This window comes from Pristiophorus japonicus, chromosome 8 (genome assembly GCF_044704955.1).
Source record: "Pristiophorus japonicus isolate sPriJap1 chromosome 8, sPriJap1.hap1, whole genome shotgun sequence".
Taxonomy (NCBI): Eukaryota; Metazoa; Chordata; class Chondrichthyes; family Pristiophoridae; genus Pristiophorus; species Pristiophorus japonicus.
Window position 1 is genome coordinate 66,093,869 of NC_091984.1, and position 20,399 is coordinate 66,114,267.

A 20,399-nucleotide genomic window follows, 5' to 3' on the forward strand; every position below is an offset into this window, starting at 1 on the left:
CTGTTCCTTTTTCACATGCCTCCATTGTTCCCTTGATTATTGCCTGCCCCACCGTGAAGTTATTATTTGGGGGCCTATAAACTATGCCCACCAGTGACTTTTTCCCCTTACTATCTCGAATCTCCACCCACAATGATTCAACATTTTGTTCATTAGAGCCAATGTCGTCTCTCACAACTGCCCTGATATCATCCTTCATTAACAGAGCTATCCCACCTCCTGTCCCTTCTTGTCTATTTTTCCGAATCGTCAGATACCCCTGTATGTTTAACTCCCAGTCTTGGCCACCCTGCAACCACGTTTCTGTAATGGCCCCAAATCATTCCCATTTGTAATGATTTGTGCTGTCAATTCATTTACTTTATTTCTGCACCTGTGTCCCCTCGAGACTCTACCCCTGGTGCCTCCCGCCCGAAACCGGAACCAGAAGTGAGATCCTGCAATCAGTCCGACCACATTGTTGATCCCTCCATGATCCCAGGTTGTAGCTGCTGATCCTCCGCGAACCTGCCACGTTGTTGATCCCTCCCACAAAGTGCTGCAGTACAGAGGGACCTGGGGATCCTTGTGCATGAAACACAAAAAGTTAGTATGCAGGTACAGCAAGTAATCAGGAAGGCAAATGATATGTTGGCCTTTATTGCAAGGGGGATGGAGTATAAAAGCAGAGAAGTCCTGCTACAACTGTACAGGATATTGGTTAGGCCACACCTAGAGTACTGTGTACAGTTTTGGTCTCTGTATTTAAGGAAAAGCTCTGTCCCATTTACATTCCGGAGCAGACTCTGCAATGCCACAAAAAGCTGAGTGATTGGCTCATGACTGCCCTGTATCAACCTTCCCATCCATCCATTGTGAACGGTCGAATGGCAGTTGTGTTTTGTACCTTTTAATAGTTAACTGTGTGCTGTTTTTCTGCCACTGTTAAATCTGCCACAGGGCTGTGGCTTGTGTGTGTGGAGGATAACCTCCTAGGACCCCGGGCCGAAAGGACCCCAGGGCCTGCTGGCTATTCAGGGCCCGCCGACTTCTGGGGCCCACTCGTTTTTCCGAGGCCTGCGGGCCACAAGGAAGATGCTGGGGTGGAGTGTTCCGGCAGTACTGTGAAACACTCAACCGGCCAAAGGGACTCTAGGGCTGGCATCGAACCGGCCGAAGGGACTCGATTTTTAAACTTTTAATCAACTTTTAAACTTCTTAAACAATTCGGGAAAACTTTTAAATTTTTTAATCAAATTGGAGAACTTTCTTTATTCTATAACTTTTAATCAACTCTTAATCTATTTATTAAACCTTCAGTCAACCTGTGTAACTTTTTAAAAATAATCTGGAAATACTTTCAAACTTTTAAACTTTTAAAACAACTTGGAAACCTGTGAGGAAATGTTTAACCTTGCAAGAAACTTCCCAAAACATCCCTCGGAACCCTAGTGGACCTTCCCAATGCCGGCCCCCCAACCAAGCCTCAGGTCATCTACCATCAATGGTGCTACTCGGCGCTGTGTTTGCGGCCAATATCTTGCCGTAGGTAGTTCGGCTTATACAGCAGTGCCTGGTCTCCAGTCGTCTTGGGCCCCCTTGCCACTGGATCAAGACCTTGCTCAGCTAAGCCCGTGTGGTTGCCAGTGTGTAGTGGCCACCCCACGTTAAAAGAACTTATGCACGGGCACCTCCCACTTCGCTGATATGAAGTTTGGGACCTGGAAGGTCAGGACCCTCATGGACAATTCCAACAGCAACAGGCCGGAACACCGCACCACCATAGTTGCCCGGGAACTTAGACATTTTGACATTGACATCGCCGCCCTAAGCGAGACCCGGCGGGCAGGGGAAGGCCAGCTCAAGGAACATGGTGGAGATTACACCTTTTTCTAGAAAGGAAAACCAGAGGAAGAACATTGCCTTCATGGAGTCGACTTTGTGGTCAAAAATGAACTGATCGACCTCCTCAAAGACTCCCCCTGCGGGGTTAACGGACGCCTCATGACTCTTCGCCTTACCCTATCCCGGAACCAATGCGCCACAGTCATCAGTGCGTACGCCCCAACACTTGATGCAACGAATGAGGCTAAATAGGGTTTTTATTCCAACCTCGACGCCCCTATCCCGTGTCCGCACGGGCAACAAATTGATCCTCCTACGTGACTTTAATGCCAAGGTCGGCAAAGACACAGCCCTCTGGGAAGGCATGATTGGCAGAGAGGCGGTAGGGAAAGCCAACTCCAGTGGTACCCTACTCCTGACAAAATGTCTAGGACATAAACTCCTCATCACCAACACCCTGTTCCGCCAAAGGGACAAATACAAGGCATCGTGGCAACACCCTCGTTCCAAATAGTGCAATGGGATCTTTTACATCCACCTGAGAAGGCAGTTGGGGCCTCAATTTAGCGTTTCATCCGAAAGATGGCACCTCCGACAGTGCAGCACTCCCTTAGCACTGCATGGAGTATCAGCCTAGAGTTTTGTGGTCCAGTCTCTTGAACCTACAACCTTCTGATTCAGAGGCGAGAGTGCTACCAACTGAGTCACGGCTGAGTGCGAAGAAGTGACATACACTACACATATCACAGAGAGAAAGAAAGTGCTTGCACACCGCTGTGTGTGAAACATAGAGAGTAAATGAACGAACCAGAAAAAGTATGAGCATGGCAGAGAGTGCAATTATGTACCACATGGAGGACCCAAGTTTCCACATGATTTGCGCCTGATTTTTAGGAGCAACTGGTGGAGAACGGACTATCTTAGAAATTGCAATTCTCCACATTTTTTTTTTCTGCAGTTCGAGTGAGGTAGAACAGTTCTACTTTGGAACAGAATTTTTTCTTCAAAAGGGGGCATGTCCGGCCACTGACGCCTGATTTCAAAGTTTCCACAGTGAAAACGTACTCCAAACTAAAGTAGAATGGAGCAAGTGAAGATTTTTGTAGAACTGAAAAAACCTGTTCTGCACATTAAAAAATCAGGCGCAGGTTACAAATTAGGCGTCCAGAACGAGGTGGGGGGATGGGAAGGAAAGTCATTAAATTCTACAATCAATCCTTATTTATACTTCTACAAATATTATACAAATAAATCCAACCTGAATAAACATTTATAAGCAAAGAAAAGATTAAATAAACCATCTTCCTACCTGTGTGAAAGTGCTTCAGCCATTGTTCATTCCCGTGGGGGGGTGGGGAAGGAAACCGCCGTTTGTTGCCGTGGAGGGGAGGGAGGGGGAGGGGGAGGGGAAGGGGAAGGAGACAGCGGTTTGTTGCTGCCGTGGAGGGGAGGGCGGGAGGGAGAGGAAACCGCCGTTTGTTGCCCTGGAGGGGAGGGAGGGGAAGGAGACAGCGGTTTGTTGCCGTGGAGGGGAGGAAGGGGGAGGAAACCGCCGTTTGTTACCGTGGAGGGATGGGAGGGGAAGGAGACAGTGAGAAGGGTAGCCTCAGTGCTGATGGCAATGTGCTTTTATTAAAAAATGTTCAAAAATTAAACAGCTACAAAGAACTACAAAAATGGCCGAGTGCCAATGTTTCCTTCACACTGCGCCAACGCTCCAACGCGCACACGCAGCGTTGCCGGCAGGAAAAAAACTAATTTTAAATAGTACCTACCCCCTCCCACTTACAAAATCGGCGCGAGTGTAGGCTCCGCCCCCCTGGGCGCCGCGCCAAACAGACAAGGAGCTGCAAAGCGCTCGAGAATAGCGCGTTTTTTTTCTGGCGCGTTTCAGGCGCGAAAAACAGGCTCCCAGCTAGGAGGGGCACCCGTTTTTTATCCTGTGGAAACTTGGGCCCAGAGAGTGCACATGTAAACAAGTCCATACCTTAGCAAATATGAGGGTGGCAGCATATGCTCACATCACAGAGATTGTGCATCACAAAAAAGAATCTTGCATTTGTCTTTCACATGCCCAGGATGTTCCAAGGTGCTTCACAACCAATAAATTATTTTTGAAGTACAATCACTATTTTTGTTTTTGGCATGATCCCTCCGCTACTTCCATTGAGGACCACATCAAGGACCAAGTTTCGGGTGGAGTTGCTCCAATTAGTTTGGAGTATATTAGAAATCGCAATTCTTGGCATTTAGTTTGCTCCAGTTCTAGTGAATAAGTTTCGTTTCGTTTTAGTTCAGTTTTATTTTCAAAAGGGGGTGTGTCCAGCCTTTTATGCAAGTTTAGGCAGTGAAAACTTACTCCAAACTAAGAATGGAGTAAGTGTCCACTTTTGTAAGTTCTGAAAAACCTTACCTAGAGTTAAGTTCAGTGCAGGCACAGCCAGAGACCGGGCGGGGGTGGGGTGGGGGGGAGGGGGTGGCTGTGGGGGGAGGTGGGAAGCATTAAACACAAAGGACTAAAGCATTAAACACCACTTAAAATGGCCTAAAACTACTTGCGTTGATACAACAGCATTAAAGAAGCACAAGTCCATTTAAAGCACTAAACAAAGCAGTACATTTAAAGCACCAAGCACTGTGTAACTCTTGCCATTTGTGTGACATGGCGCTTTTGATGTCTCTTGCTGAGAGTGAAACCTCTTGGACCCATACACTTGTATCTGATGGTAAATTCGCGTCAGCGGGGTGTTACAGCAAGTCTTCCTCGATTCTGAGGGACTGCCTATGATGATGAAGACGGGCTACCTATGGTTGAGGGTGTTCAGTAGGTGCAGTAAGAATGTTACTGGAGCAATTGAAAGTTTGAAATGGTAATTTTACAGGCACATTTATGATTTCACCACCTTCACAACCCTCCCCCCTCCTATGCCGAATGATTGGATTTTAATATGTTCTGTTACAAACTTACTTTTTAAAGAGTACCCAAAAGATATATATAAAGAAAATATAATTGTTCAATTTTTTGGGTACAGAGTAATTGGAGAGGTTATGTATGGTACAATTTTTGTTTAATGGAAATAAAAAGTAATGTTAGAAAAGAAAGAGAGTGATGTAATCAGTAAAGTAAGAAGAAAACCAAAGACTCAATGGTCACGATGTTAGATGGTGGTCCTGACACATGCAAGAAGCCTTAGTAATTGTTGAAGAAATTTGATATATTCTTAGTGTCGAAATTTAAGTTGATTTGAATATATAGCGCTGTGTGTGTGTATTTTATTTCAGATACATTGAAGCAGAGCCTAGATTTTGTGAAAGAAAGATTTTATTAATTACTGGAACAATGGAATATTCCATTGGTCTTGACTTTATGTTGGGGTTGTAGCATTGCAGCTAATTTCAGTGAGATAAAGGAACTAATGCAGATAAATTGGTAGATAAACAATGGAAAACGTTCAAACAGGAGATGATTCGGGTACAGACAAAATGTAATCTCACAACAAGAGGTAATGCTAACATACACTACACAAATCATTGGTTTGGCCGTAGTTGCAATATTGTTTCCAGTTTTGGGAGGTCTGCTTTAGGAAAGATGTCGAGGGTGCAGAAGAAATTTACTAAAATGATACTAGAGCTAAAGAGAGACTAGAGAAATTGGGACTTTTTCATTATGGCAGAGGTTAAAAGCAGATTTCATGGATGTGTTCAATATCATGGTTTTTTGATGAGGCAAAGAGGGGAAACTGATTACCACTCGTCACTGAGTAAGTAACTGGAGGGTATAAATTCAAAGAGCAAAAGGAAATGTTAGAATTTTTTATGCAGAGGGTTGTTGGGACATAGAATCTGCTACCAGAAGCATCATTATTAGTTGCTTTAAAAAGTAAAGTGGTAATTATTTTTTTTAAAAGACAATTAAAAGGGTAGGGAAATGGGATAAATTAATTGCTTTATTTCAGAGCGCAGGCATGATGGGCTGACTGGCCACCTGAGCTGTAAAATTCCATGAATCCATTTATGCTTGCAAGTCTTGTTGAAACATTTGTGCAGCTTATTGGCAGTAATTATGCGGACAGATCGATCATGTGATGTGTTTCCCTGGACTTTCTGCCGAAGTTACAGTGGGAGATTGGGGAAAATCAGCAGAAATGTTACCACGTTGTCACTATCGAGTGCTAGAATATACGCTTGTTCTATAGTAACTTTTATTAAGCCTCATAAAGTGGTCTTGATTTTTTGACTTTTTAACATTTATTTACAGGCGGCTATTAATGGCATAATTCCACAAGAGAATGGCATTTTACAGAGGTAAGTAACTTTTTTATTGCTTTTGTTCATGAGTCAGGAGTTCAATAATCCCATAAAATATTTTACACATACTTCAGTATTACATTTTCAAAAGGTTTTATCTTGGAAAATGTTGTATTTTCTACATCCAGAGAGGAGACTTTTGTTTTCCAAACTGAAAAATTAATTTGGTTTTAAATATTGTTTCTCTCATTTTGTCTTCATTGTTCTGTGAAATGTTTACTATGCCTGTATTTATATTTATGTTTCTGTACTTGGCTCCCATTAGTAGTTGATGTGTGCTTTAACTATTAGAAAATACAGCACCGAAATAGGCCATTTGGCCCAAGTCACTGCTGTTGTTTATACTCCATACAAGTCTCCTCCCATTCCATCTGCCTCATCTCAGACTTTCAGCATATCTTTACATTTCCTTTTCTCTCATATACTTGTCTAGTTTATTTTTGATAGGATCTAAGCAATTGCCTCAACCACTTTCTATGGTAGCAAGTTCCACATTTTAACCACTCTGAGTAAAGAATTTTTTCTTAATTTCCCTATTGGATTTATTAACTATTGCAGTTTCGTAATCTGCGGAGGGAAGGTTGACTGGTTCGAGACTGACACTTATAGGGTTTATAGTTGCTATTTTATTGTCAACAAGTAAAATATTAAGACACGCAAATATTCAAACAATAGTTGACAAAGCAAAAATTGATATTACCTGCTCCTACTCTGGGTAGAATCCAGTGTCTCATTTGCCAGTTGCCATGTTAAGTTGAGCCTTCCTCCTTTGCCTTGACTCTACTCTCCAGTGTGGATCCTAATGTAGACTCTACAATTTAAACTACAAACTTGGCTCTACTTTTAAACCCAGAAAGCAAGGAAGCTATAAAGACTGCTTTCTTGCTTCCTGGAGAGTCAATCACCCTCGCAACACATCTATCCCTCATCCTGAACCATCAAAACTGTAGTTAGCAACTCTGTTCAACAGATCCTGGCCATTCTGGTTGTTTGACTACTGATCAGTTTAACCTGTTTCCCACCTGGTATTTCAAAGGAACACAAAATGGAATTAAGCCCTTCCAGGCGGTTAATGTGATCTCGCTGCTAGTCTATATACTAGCTTCTGCTCCACCATTTGTTATGGCCAATCTGATATTAACACTTCACATGGAATTCCACATAATGTGGGAAGTTGCCGACCTGTCTGACTAATCTCAATATTAGCATATCCTTATCGGACAATGACCCCACAATGTAATTAACTTCTGAAATAAAAACAGAACATACTGGAAATACTAAGCAGGTCAGGCAGCATCTTTGGCGAGAGAAACCATGAACATTTCAGGTTGTCAGAACTGGAAAAAGTTTGAGGTGTAACAAGTTTTAAGGAAGTATAGATGCAGGGGAAAGGGGAAGGGGAAGAAAGAACAAAAGAGAAGGTTTGTGATAGGGTGGAAGGCAGGAGAGATTAAATGACACAAGGGATAATGGTAATGGGATAAGTAAACAAACGAGTCTATCGGAGGTATAAGGTATAAATGGTAATATCAGAATCTTCAATTGCTGCCATCTGAAAAAATGGGGGCAGAGGTTATGATCCAAAATTGTTGAACTCAATGTTGCATCCAGAAGGCTGTAATCGTAGGCAGTCCCTCGAAACGAGGATGACTTGTTTCCACGCCAAAAATGATGAGTTCACAGGTGTTTCAATGAAGGACCTAATATTCCAGGTCCCGAACTACATCTTGAAAGGTGGAAGATGCCTGTGCGTGGATTTTTTTTTAAACATGTGGTGACCGTTGCACATGGGCTTGACGGAGCTAGGTCTTGGTCCAGTAGTGAGGGTTATCCAAGATGGCTGAAGACCAGTTCTGCTGCACAGACCGAGTGCGCACACACATCAGTGTGGGCTGGCCCTGAACTCTCCTCTCCTGGGCCCCGATCACATCTTTCCACAGTCTCTCGCTGCTCCTGCTGTATCTGCCCACGTGCCAATCACCGACCTGGACCTTGATGACATCACTCTTCGCTGCCGTCTCAGCTCGTGCTGCTCCCTGAAGTCGTATGCTTCCACGCTGCTCCCAGGTGCCACACTGCTCCTTTTATGGCTCCGACCTGCCGCTGGTGTTCTCGGAAGGCTGTAAAGCACCTAATTGAAAGATGAGATGCTGTTCTTCGAGCTTAAGTTGAGTTTCATTGGATCAGTGTAGGCAGCCAAGGATAAAGAGGTCAGTGTGGGCGTGTTAGGGAGAATTAAAATGACAGGCGACCAGAAGCTTGGGGTCACACTTGCAGACTGAACAGAGATGTTCTGCAAAGCAGGCACTGAATCTGCGTTTGGTCTCCCCAATGTAGAGGAGACTGCACAGTGAGCAGTGAATACAGTATACTAAATTAAAAGAAGTACAAGTAAATCGCTGGAAGGAGTATTTGGGGCCCTGGACAGTGGGAAGGGAGGAAGTAAAAGGACAGGTGTTGCATCTCCTACGCTTGCATGGGAAAATGCTGTAGGAAGGAGAATGGGTGTCATTAGATATATTCAAAAGTTAGATGTGGCCCTTACGGCTAAAGGGATCAAGGGGTATGGAGAAAAAGCAGGAATGGGGTACTGAAGTTGCATGATCAGCCATGATCATATTGAATGGTGGTGCAGGCTTGAAGGGCTGAATGGCCTACTCCTGCACCTACTTTCTATGTTTCTATTTCTCTATCATCCCTAACACCACTTCCCCTTCCCATGGCACCTTGCTGCACAGTGTAAGGTACACTCCAATGAAGCTCTGTGTAAGATTAACTTTCGATTAGGCACTTTACTGCCTTCCGCATGCAACATTTGAGTTCAACAATTTCAGATTGTAACCTTTGCCCCCATTTTCTCAGATGTAAGCTGTTGCTTATGATTCTGATATTCCTATTTACACCTTCTCTCGACTCTTGTTTGTTTTACTTGTCTCATTATCATCTTCTTTCACCATGCACCATCATCGCTTTTGTCATTTAATTGCATCTGCCTTCCACCCTATCACAGACCTTCCCTTTTTGTTCTTTTCTCCCTTCTCCCCTTTCCCTGATTCTACTTGCTTAAAACCTGTTACAGAAAGGTCACCAACCTGAAATGTTAACTTTGTTTCTCTCGCCACAGATGCTGCCTGACTTGTGCATTTCCAGCAATTTCTGTTTTTATTTCAGATTTCCAGCATCTGCAGTATTTTGCTTTTCTGTTAGAACATATGAAATAGGAGCAGGAGTATGCATTTGGCCCCTTGAGCCTGCTCTGCCATTCAATAAGATCATGGCTGATCTGATCTTGGCCTCAGCTCCACTTTCCTGCCTGCTCCCCATAACCTTTGACTCTCCTATCGTTAAAAAATCTGTCTATCTCCACCTTTTTAAATATATTCAATGACCCAGCCTCCACAGCTCTCTGGGGTAGAGAATTCCAAAAATTCACAACCCTCAGAGAAGAAATTCCTCCTCATCTCCGTGTTAAATGGGCGACCCCTTATTCTGAAACTATGGCCCCTAGTTTTAGATTGCCTCACGAGGTCAAACATCCTCTCTGCACCTACCCTGCCAAACCCCCTAAGAATCTTATGTTTCAATAAGATCACCTCTTATTCTTCTAAACTCCAATGAGTATAGGCCCAACCCGCTGAACCTTCATAAGACAACCCCTTCATCTCAAGAATCAACCTAGTGAACCTTCTCTGAACTGCCTCCAATGCAAGTATGTCCCTCCCTTAAATAAGGAGACCAAAACTGTATGCAGTATTCCAGGTGTGGCCTCATCAATGCCCTGTACAGTTGTAGCAAGACTTCCCTACTTTTATACTCCATCCCCCTTGCAATAAAGGCCAACATTCCATTTGCCTTCCTAATTACTTGCTGTACCTGCATGCTAACTTTTTGTATTTCATGTACAAGGACCCCCAGATCCCTCTACTGCAGCATTTTTTAATCTCTCTTCATTTAAATAATTTTGCTTTCTTCTTCTTCCTAACAAAGTGGATAACCTTGCATTTTCCCACATTATACTCCATCTGCCAAATTTTTGCCCACTCACTTAACCTATCTATGGGCCCAACATTGCCCAAGCCGTTTTTTCGGTGCACTGACCTGAAGAGCACCGACTTTGCGCGCTGGAAATGGCGCCAGGAAAAAATCGCCCCATCTTCGCTGCTGTTCATGGTCCCCGGAGTCCTGGTGTGGCGTGCATGCTGAAGTGGGGGGCGGAGCCAAACCACGCTGAAAACATGCGCAGTGGTGCCGGTCCGACGTGTGCGCATGCACAATAGAGGCAAAACGAGACGCCATCCGGCCCAGCATCTGTGACTTCTCCAGTCGCTCGGCGCCCCCACCCCCGGCAAGGTTTTTCAGAGCTGGCCACATATGCTGACCTAAGTTGATTTGGAGTAAGTTTTTGCTGGCCAAAGTGGCATAAATCTCCAAAACTGTTGTGTGTCTGGGAACGCCCCCTTTTGGGAAAAACAAAACTGACCTGAAAAAAATCGTACCTAACTGACTTACTCTGGAGCAAATTTTTTGGGGAAAATGGCATTTTTTAACTTACGCCAGAAAAAACAACTTGCTCCAAAAAAAATCGATGCAAGTCATGGCCAATGTTGGGCCCGATATCCCTTTGCGGATTCTTTGTGTACTCTTCACAACTTGCTTTCCCACCTATCTTTGTATTATCCACAAATTTGGCTACATTACACTCTGTCCCATCATTCAAGTCATTAATATAGATTGTAAATAGTTGAGGCCCCAGCACTGATCCCTGTGGCACCCCACCAGTTACAGTTAGCCAATCCCATGAAAAGGACCCATTTATCCAACTGTTTTCTGTTAGTTAGCCAATCCTCAATCCATGCTATTATATTACCCTAACCTCGTGAGCTCTTTTTTTTATAGAAAATAGGTGTAGGAGCAGGCCATTCGGCCCTTTGCGCCTGCACCACCATTCAATATGATCATGGCTAATCATGCAACTTCAGTACACCACTCCTGCCTTCTCTCCATACCTCCTGATCCCTTTAGCCGTAAGGGTGACATCTAACTCCCTTTTGAATATATCCAGCGAACTGGAATCAACAGCTTTCTGTGGTAGAGAATTCCATAGGTTCACAATTCTCTGCATGAAAAAGTTTCTCCTCATCTCTGACCTATATGGCTTACATCCTTGGACAGTGACCTCTGGTTCTGGAATTCCCCAACATGGGGAACATTGTTCCTGCATCTAACCTGTCCAATCCTGTCAGAATTTTATATGCTTCTATGAGATCCCCTCTCATTCTTCTAAATTCCAGTGAATATAAGCCTAGTCGATCCAGTCTTTCTTCATATGTCAGTCCTGCCATCCCGGGAATCAGTCTGGTCAACCTTCGCTGCACTCTCTCAATAGCTGGAATATCCTTCCTCAGATTAGGAAACCAAAACTGCACACAATACTCAAGATGTGATCTCACCAAGGCCCTGTACAACTGTAGTAAGACCTCCCTGCTCCGATACTCAAATCCTCTCTCTATGAAGGCCAACATGCCATTTGCTTTCTTTACTGCCTGCTGTACTTGCATGCCTATTTTCAATGACTGATGTACCATGACACCCAGGTCTAGTTGCACCCCTCTTTTTACTAATCTGTCACCATTCAGATAGTCTGCCTTCCTGTTTTTGCCACCAAGGTGGATAACCTCACATTTATCCACATTATACTGCATCTGCCATGCATTTGCCCACTCACCTAACCTATCCAAGTCCCCTTGCAGCATCTTCGCATCCTCCTCACAGCTCACACTACCACCCAGCTTAATGTCATCTGCAAAATTGGAGATCTTACATTCAGTTCCTTCGTCTGAATCATTAATATATATTGTAAATAGCTGGGGTCCCAGCACTGAACCTTGCGGCACCCCACTCGTCACTGCCTGCCATTCTGAAAAGGATCTGTTTATTCCCACTCTGCTCCCTGTCTGCCAACCAGTTCTCTATCCACATCAATACATTACCCCCAATATCATGTGCTTTAATTTTGCATGCTAATCTCTTGTGTGGGACCTTGTCAAAAGCCTTTTGAAAGTCCAAATACACCATATTCACTGGTTCTCCCTTATCCACTCTACTAGTTACATCCTCAAAAAATTCTCGAAGATTTGTCAAGCATGATTTTCCCTTTCATAAATCCATGCTGATTTGGACCGATCCTGTCACTGCTTTTCAAATGCACTGCTATTACATCTTTAATAATTGATTCCAGTATTTTTCCCACTACCGATGTCAGGCTAACCGATCTATAATTCCCTGTTTTCTCTCTCCCTCCTTTTGTGAAAAGTGGGGTTACATTAGCTACTCTCCAATCCATAGGAACTGATTCAGAGTCCATGGAATGTTGGAAAATTACCACCAATGCATCTACTATTTCCTGGGCCACTTGCTTAAGTACTCCGGGATGCAGACTATCAGGCCCTGGGGATTTATCGGCCTTCGATCCCATCAATTTCCTGAACACAATTTCCTAATAAGGATTTCCTTCAGTTCCTTCTTCTCGCTAGATCCTTGGTCCCCTAGTATTTTCAGGAGGTTATTCGTGTCTTCCTTAGTGAAGGCAGAATCAAAGTATTTGTTCAATTGGTCTGCCATTTCCTTGTTCCCCATTATGAATTCACCTGATTCTGACTGCAAGGTACCTACATTAGTCTTCACTAATCTTTTTCTCTTCACATATCTATAGAAGCTTGTGCGGTCAGTTTTTATGTTCCCTGCAAGCTTCCTCTCATACTCTATTTTCCCCCTCGTAATTAAACCTTTTGTCCTCCTCTGCTGAATTCTAAATTTCTCCCAGTCCTCAAGTTTGCTGCTTTTTCTGGCCAATTTATATGCCTCTTCCTTGGATTTAACACTATCCCTAATTTCCCTTGTTAGCCATGGTTGAGCCACCTTCCCCCTTTCATTTTTATGTGCCAGATAGGGATGTACAATTGTTGTAGTTCATACATGTGATCTTTAAATGTCTGCCTTTGCCTGTCCACCGTCAACCCTTTAAGTATCATTCGCCAGTCTATCCTAGCCAATTCACATCTCATACCATCAAAGTTACCTTTCTTGAAGTTCAGGACCCTAATCTCTGAATTAACTGTGTCACTCTCCATCTTAATGAAGAATTCTACTATATTGTAGTCACTCTTCCCCAAGGGGCCTCGCACATCAAGATTGCTAATTAATCCCCTCTCATTACACAAGACCCAGTCTAGGATGGCCTGTTCTCTCTAGTTGGTTCCTCAACATATTGGTTTAGAAAACCATCCATTATACACTCCAGGAAATCCTCCTCCACCATATTGCTACCAGTTTGGTTAGCCCAGACTTTATGAAGATTAAAGTCACCTTGACTGCTGACTGCTGTACCTTTATTGTACGCATCCCTAATTTCCTGTTTGATGTCATCCCCAATCTCACTACTACTGTTTGGTGGTCTATACACAACTCCCACTAACGTTTTCTGCCCTTTGGTGTTTCGCAGCTCTACCCATATACATTCCACATCATCCAAGCTAATGCCCTTCTTTACTATTGCATTAATCTCCTCTTTAACCAGTAACGTTACCCCACCTTCTTTTCCTTTCGATCTATTCTTTCTGAATATTGACTATCCCTGGATGTTGAGTTCCCAGCCTTGGTCACCCTGGAGCCATGTCTCCGTAATCCCAATTACATGCTATCCGTTAACAGCTATATGTGCAGTTAAATCATCCACCTTATAACGAATGTTCCTCGCATTGAGACTCCGAGCCTTCAGGCTTGTTTTTTTTTTAGCACTCTTTGTCCTTTTAGAAGTCTGTTGTAATGTGGCCCTTGATTTTTGCCCTTTATTTCTCTGCCCTCCACTCTTTTCTCCTTCCTACTTTTTGCTTCTGCCCCCTTTTTACTTTCCTTTGCCACCCTGCATAAATTCCCATCCTCCTGCCATATTAGTTTAAACCCTCCCCAGCAGCACTAGCAAACACTCTGCCTAGAACGTCGGTTCCGGTTCTGCCCAGGTGCAGACCGTCCTGTTTGTACTGGTCCCACCTCCCCCAGAACTGGTTCCAATGCCCCAGGAATTTGAATCCCTCCCCCTTGCACCATTCCTCAAGCCACGTATTCATCTGCAGTGACCTTTTTATGTGGCACCTTATCGAAGGTCTTCTGGAAATCCAAAGACACGACATCTACTGGTTCCCCTTTATCCACCCTGCTCGTTACATCCTCAAAGAACTCTAGCAAATTTGTCAAACATGATTAGGGGGTTGACTTATGAGGAAAGGTTGAGTAGGTTGGGCCTCATTGGAATTCAGAAGAATGAGAGGTGATCTTATCAAAACGTATAAGATTATGAGGGGGCTTGACAAGGTGGATGCAGAGAGGATGTTTCCACTGATGGGGGAGACTAGAACTAGAGGGCATGATCTTAAAATAAAGGGCCGTACATTTACAACAGAGATGAGAAGAAATTTCTTCTGAGGATTGTGAATCTGTGGAATTCGCTGTCTCAGCGAGCTGTGGAAGCTGGGACATTGAATAAATTTAAGACAGAAATAGACAGTTTGTTAAATGATAAGGGGATAAGGGGTTAGGAGCGGGCGGGGAAGTGGAGCTGAGTCCATGATCAGATCAGCCATGATCTTATTGAATGGCAGAGCAGGCTCAAGGGGCTGTATGGCCTACTGCTGTACCTATTTCTTATGTTCTTATGATTTCCCTTTCATAAAACCATGCTGACTCTGACTGTATTATGATTTTCTAAATGTCCTGCTACTGCTTCCTTAATAATGGACTCCTGCATTTTCCGAATGACTGATGTTAGGCTCACTAGTTTCTAGATTCCTGTTTTCTGCCTCCCTCCTTTCTTGAATAGGGGCGTTAAATTTGTGATTTTCCAATCTGCTGGGACATCTCCAGAATCCAGGGAATTTTGGTAGATTACAACCAATGCATCCACTATCTCTGCAGCCACTTTTAAGGCCCTAGAATATAGGCCATCAAGTCTAGGGGACTTGTCCACCTTTAGTCCCATTAGTTTGCCTCTAATGATCGTGATTGTTTTAAGTTCTCCCCCCCCCCCTACCCCCCCATAGCTTCTTAATTATCTAATATTACTGGAATGCTTTTAGTGTCTTCTACCGATATCGGTGATTAACTTCTGACCTTGCGTCAGCAGTCTGTAGGTTTAAATGTTGTCACTTTGAATGATTCACAATGGAGGATGATTAATATGGCTAAGCAGGAGATGTCCGTTTCACTTCTGACACCTGGGAGACCCTGGCCGAAGAGCGCCCGAGGTGGAGAAAGTACATCCGGGAGGGCGTTGAGCTCTTCGAGTTTCACCGCAAAGAGCATGAAGAGGCCAAGCACAGGCAGCGGAAGGAGCGCGCGGCAAACCAGCCCCACCGACCCTTTCCCTCGACTACTGTCTGTCCCACCTGTAACCAGGTCTGTGGCTCTCGTATCGGACTGTTCAGCCATCAAAGAACTCGCTTCTCGATTCCAAGGAACTGCTTATGATGATGTGCTTCAGAGACATAGACTATGTGCAGCAGGCAACTCAAAGCACTGGAGCAGTACCACCAACGCTGCTTCCGCAAGATCCTGCAAATCCATTGACAGGTGCACCAGTGTCTCTGTTTTCGCTCAGGCCAACATCACCAGCATCAAAGCATTGACCACGCTCAATCAGCTCCGATGGCCGGGCCACATTGTCCACGTGCCCAATACGAGATTTCCATAACAAACACTCTACTCTAAGCTCCGACATGCCAAATGAGCCTCAGGTGGGCAGAGGAAACACTCCAAGGATATCCTCAAAGTCTCCTTGAAAAAGTGCAACATCCCCACTGACACCTGGGAACCCTGACCCAAGACCGCTCAAATTGGAGGAGAAGCATCCGGGAAGGTGCAGACACTTTGAGTCTCTTCGCCAGGATCACGCGGAAGCCTAGCGGAAGGAGTGTGCGAAAACCCAAGCACCCCACCCACCCGTCCCTTCAACCAGGATCTGCTCCACCTGTGACAGAGACTATAGGTCCCACATTGGACTCATCAGTCACCTAAGAACTCTTATTAGTGTGGAAGTTAGTCATCCTCGACTCGGAGGGACTGTCTAAGACGAAGAAGATGCCCAATATTCTTACACTATCTTGAATTTATGACTCCAGTACTAGATTCTCCCACAAGTGGAAACATTCTCTCCACAACGACACTGTCCAATTCATTCATAATTTTAAAGACCTCTATCTGGTGACCTCTAAGTCTGCTCGCTCTTTATAGGAAAAAAAAACCCAACCTGTTCAATTTTTCCCGATAGCTGTAATCTCTCATTGTGGTACCATCCTTATAAATCTTTTTTGCACCTTTTCCAGTGCTTCCATGTCCTTTTTTATATGGAGACCAGAACTGTGCACAATAAGTGCAGTCTGACTCTGGTCCTATACAATGTTCCCTGGTGTAACATTGGTTCTGCGCGGCCAGTTTCTTTTAGAGTATAGACATTATAAATTTCCACGCATGTGCGGTATTTACAATGGAGAAGTCGCTGAGGGACCTGCATAGAAACATAGAAAATAGCTGCAGGAGTAGGCCATTCGGCCCTTCGAGCCTGTACCACCATTTAATAAGATCATGGATGATCATTACGTGCGACCTTTCCCATTACTATGTGGCCGCGCAGCCTGGAAGGAACCTGGTCCTATACAACTTTAACGTAATTTGTCTACTTTTGAATTCTATACACCTAGAAGTAAATCCCAGTACTTGTTAGCATTTTTAAGGCTTTACTGACCTGCAACACAGTTAATGATTATTTCACCTGTATCTCGAGATCCATTTGCTCTTCCACCTTATTCAGTTTGTTTTATTTGCCAAGGTATAGATCATGTTTCTATTTTTTCTACCAAAGTGTATCTCCTCACATTTATCTGTGTTAAACTTCATTTGTCACTTAACTGCCCAGTCTTCAAATTTTCCAATGTTGCATTCTTCCTCCATGTTAGTTATATGTAAAGTAGCTGTATAAATACATTTTTCAAATAAATTTGTTTTCAACTTTATAAAGCGTTAGTGAGCTACAGTATTTGCTCTCTATACAAGGAAAAATAACTTCATCCAGTTTCAAAATCATTTATAGTTTTTATTAATTCTTAGAATGTGGGCATTGCTGGCAAAGCCTGCATTTATTGCCCATCAAAAGTTGGTGGGCCACCTTCTAGAACTGATGCAGTCCATGTGGTAAAGGTGCTTCTACAATGCTGTTGGGTTGGGAATTCCAGGATTTGTACCCATCGATGACGAAGGAACGGCGATATACGTACAAGTCAGGGTGGTATGCGACTTGGAGAGGAAATTGGAGGTGATGGTGTTGGCATGCATCTGCTGCTCTTGTCTTTCTAGGTGGTGGAGGTCATGGGTTTGGGAGTCAATGAAGTATTCTTGAAATGCAGTCAACGTTATGTAGGAAAATGTGGCAGCTAATTTACACACAGCAAGATCACCCAACAATAGATGACAATGAATGACTAGATAATTTGTTTATAGTGGTGTTGGTTGAGGAATACATGTTTTCATGGACACAGAGAATTCCCAGCTCTTCTGTGGATAGTGTATGGGATCTTTTATGTTCACCTAAGCTATTTAACAGGGCTTCGGTTTAATGTCTTGTCCACATAGTATGACTAAATGTAGAATAAAAATGTTTAATTTTCTTCAACGCTGTATCTCAGCCCCAACCACAAGTTCACCTTGTATTGCACCAATGTGATATTTTCTCATTCCCCACAGCAACCATCTTGTGGTTTCTGAGTGAGACTGACAAAAATCATTTTCACATTGGACCAATACATACAGCAATCACAGATGACTTTCAGCCGATCAGTCTGTCAGCATTTGAACTTTGGTTCCAAATGTAAAAAGCCCATGTCTGAATGAATCACTGCACTATGCAGTCTTGGATTATTCTTAGCATTTGTGTTCTCAGCATGGCTACAAACACTAAAAAGGAGGGCAAAGAGTTCCAAGTGCTATTCTTTGACTCCTCTACAAACGCATACAATGTAGCAGATTACAGACATTTTAGATACTGGTAACAATAAGCTTTTCTTTTAAAGTGAACCGGAGAAACTCAAATACTACAGAGTAATTATTTTCATTGTAATATTTTTCCACCTTTCATAGACCCTCGGCCCACAGATAAGTGTTTACAATGAAAATAAATTATATAGTAGAGAAAATGGAGGTAGACTCATGATTTAACATTTATTGTGAAAATGCTGAAGTCCCTGTGTCCTTGAAAATGTTTATCGTGTCTCAATAGTTCTACATTTATTGCAAAAGATTTTCTTTGTTTCACACTATTTCCATTACTTTTATTTTTGTTCTTGCATGGGTCCTGTGATAGTTTGTGGTTTATAATTTAAAAAAAATCACAACCAGCCAGGGTTGGAAACTTGCAATTGGAAAATTGCAGGCTCAAAATCTAGCTTTACCATTTTGCAGTGCGTTGGTAACCTTGACCAGCTTTGCACCTGGCTGCCCAGAAATAATTTGTGTGTGGAAAATATGTACTCTGTATTGGGATGCAAACATTTGTAATACACAAGATGGAGACAACCTGTCACATTGTAGCTATCGATATGTGAAATTAACCAATGATAGTTCTGTGGGTCAGAATAATCTCTTAGTTGTTGTTCTGTACAAATTTTAAAATGTTTTGTTAACATTTTCATTTATGTTTGAAATTTCTTTTAATCTGTTTGCAGTGAGTTTGTTAGTGGTGAAACATCACAGGATCCAGTATACGTTCCTACCAGCCAACCCTCTTCTTCCTCCTCTTCCACTTCTTCGGCTTTCTGCCCAGTATTACCAACTAGGCCGATTGTAGAAAGGCAACCAAGAATGCTAAACTTCAGAGTGGAATACCGTGACAGAAACGTGGAAGTGGTAGTTGAAGACACTAACACAGTTGGTAAGATTTTAAAATGCATAATTCTTGAAACATCTCAGGTGTGCTCAAGCTGACCGGGGAATGTTTATAAGTACCTTCCCTGTGCCCCAGTACTGTTTTTTTTTAAGTCTGAATTTATCTCCAAAAGATCACTGTACACCTAGCAATATTCGAAAGCTTTGCGTTGAGCATAACTTAATGCTTCTATGTTGGCACAGTTTATTATCATCTTGGGTCTTCCTAGTATAGTCCTGAAAAGCCCAACATTGCCTTAGACTAAGCACTGAGCTGAACAGATCTGTAGCAGTTAGAAGTGCTGGGGGTATGCTTGCTGAATACATCAGCCTTGTTTGACGCAACAGTGGAAGATTTTAAGTGCTGCTTGCTGCCCTATAATACTATTGCAGAGAGAGCCTTTATGCTTTCAAAGAAATGATAGGCATTCGAAAAGGCAAAGCTCTCTCAAACTGAGTAGATACCATCCTTAAATCAAAAGGGAATCTAGTTAAATTTGGGTAAAAAGACAATGCCAATGCAGTGACTTTTCCAAACTTTGCATAGAGATCCGTTTTTACACCAGCTGTATTTGTTCTTATTTATCTAATTTTCTGTCACCGTACTGGAATTACCGATGGCCCTGAAATTCTGACATTCCCAGGCCCGTACGAAGTTTGTACGGACCTGGAAAGGCATTGGAAGAGCTGGTTTTTGGCACGCAATGCGCATGCGCTGGAAACCGGCTTTTCCGATCTGTCAAGTTTCTGGCTTGACAGATCATCTGCCGATTGGGAGCGAGGACATTTGTAAGTACAAATTTCCGATATTTTCGCATACAAATGTCCTCAAACTTCTTGTGCCTGAAAAAGCAGGTACATAGCCTACTTTTACAGATGCAAGTGTTAAAAAAACACGTAAAAAAAGTTATGAAAACATATTTTATCATTAAAAACCCTCCCCACAACGGTAAGTTTATTTTTTTTTAAAAAAGTAATATATTTTCCTGATTTTTTTAAAGACATTAATAACTTTAATTTAAATGAATGTAGTGTATATTTTCTATTTTTTATTAGTGTTTTGGGTGTTTGGGGCTGTTAATCAATGTAATAGGCGTTTAGGACCTTTAGGAACTCCTATTACTATGATACTTTACCTGATTGGCTGCCCAGAGCCATGTGACTCCAGTTCCAGGCCTGTGCACGTCCTGACGTGCACGCGCTGCAACTGGCAGTCAGGAGAGGCCTCCGCATCGGAAAGTCGAACATGGGCAGCAGCTTAAGGTAGGTGCGTATTTTTTTTCTCAAATGCCTGCGGGAAG

General features: G+C 43.1%; 1 protein-coding gene across 5 annotated transcripts in view; it reads left to right on the forward strand.

The window, feature by feature from the left end:
• Positions 1-20,399, forward strand: part of faf1 (Fas (TNFRSF6) associated factor 1) — a 521,459-nt gene that overhangs the window by 57,541 nt on the left and 443,519 nt on the right. For 3 of the 5 annotated variants that reach the window (XM_070886900.1, XM_070886898.1, XM_070886899.1), the window contains exons 3-4: positions 6,083-6,129; positions 18,900-19,105. The exons of 1 other annotated variant lie outside the window; for it this stretch is intronic. In XM_070886900.1, coding sequence (XP_070743001.1) covers positions 6,083-6,129; positions 18,900-19,105 — 253 coding nt within the window. The remainder of the gene's footprint in view (positions 1-6,082; positions 6,130-18,899; positions 19,106-20,399) is intronic. One more of the 5 variants, XM_070886901.1, reaches the window with a different exon arrangement.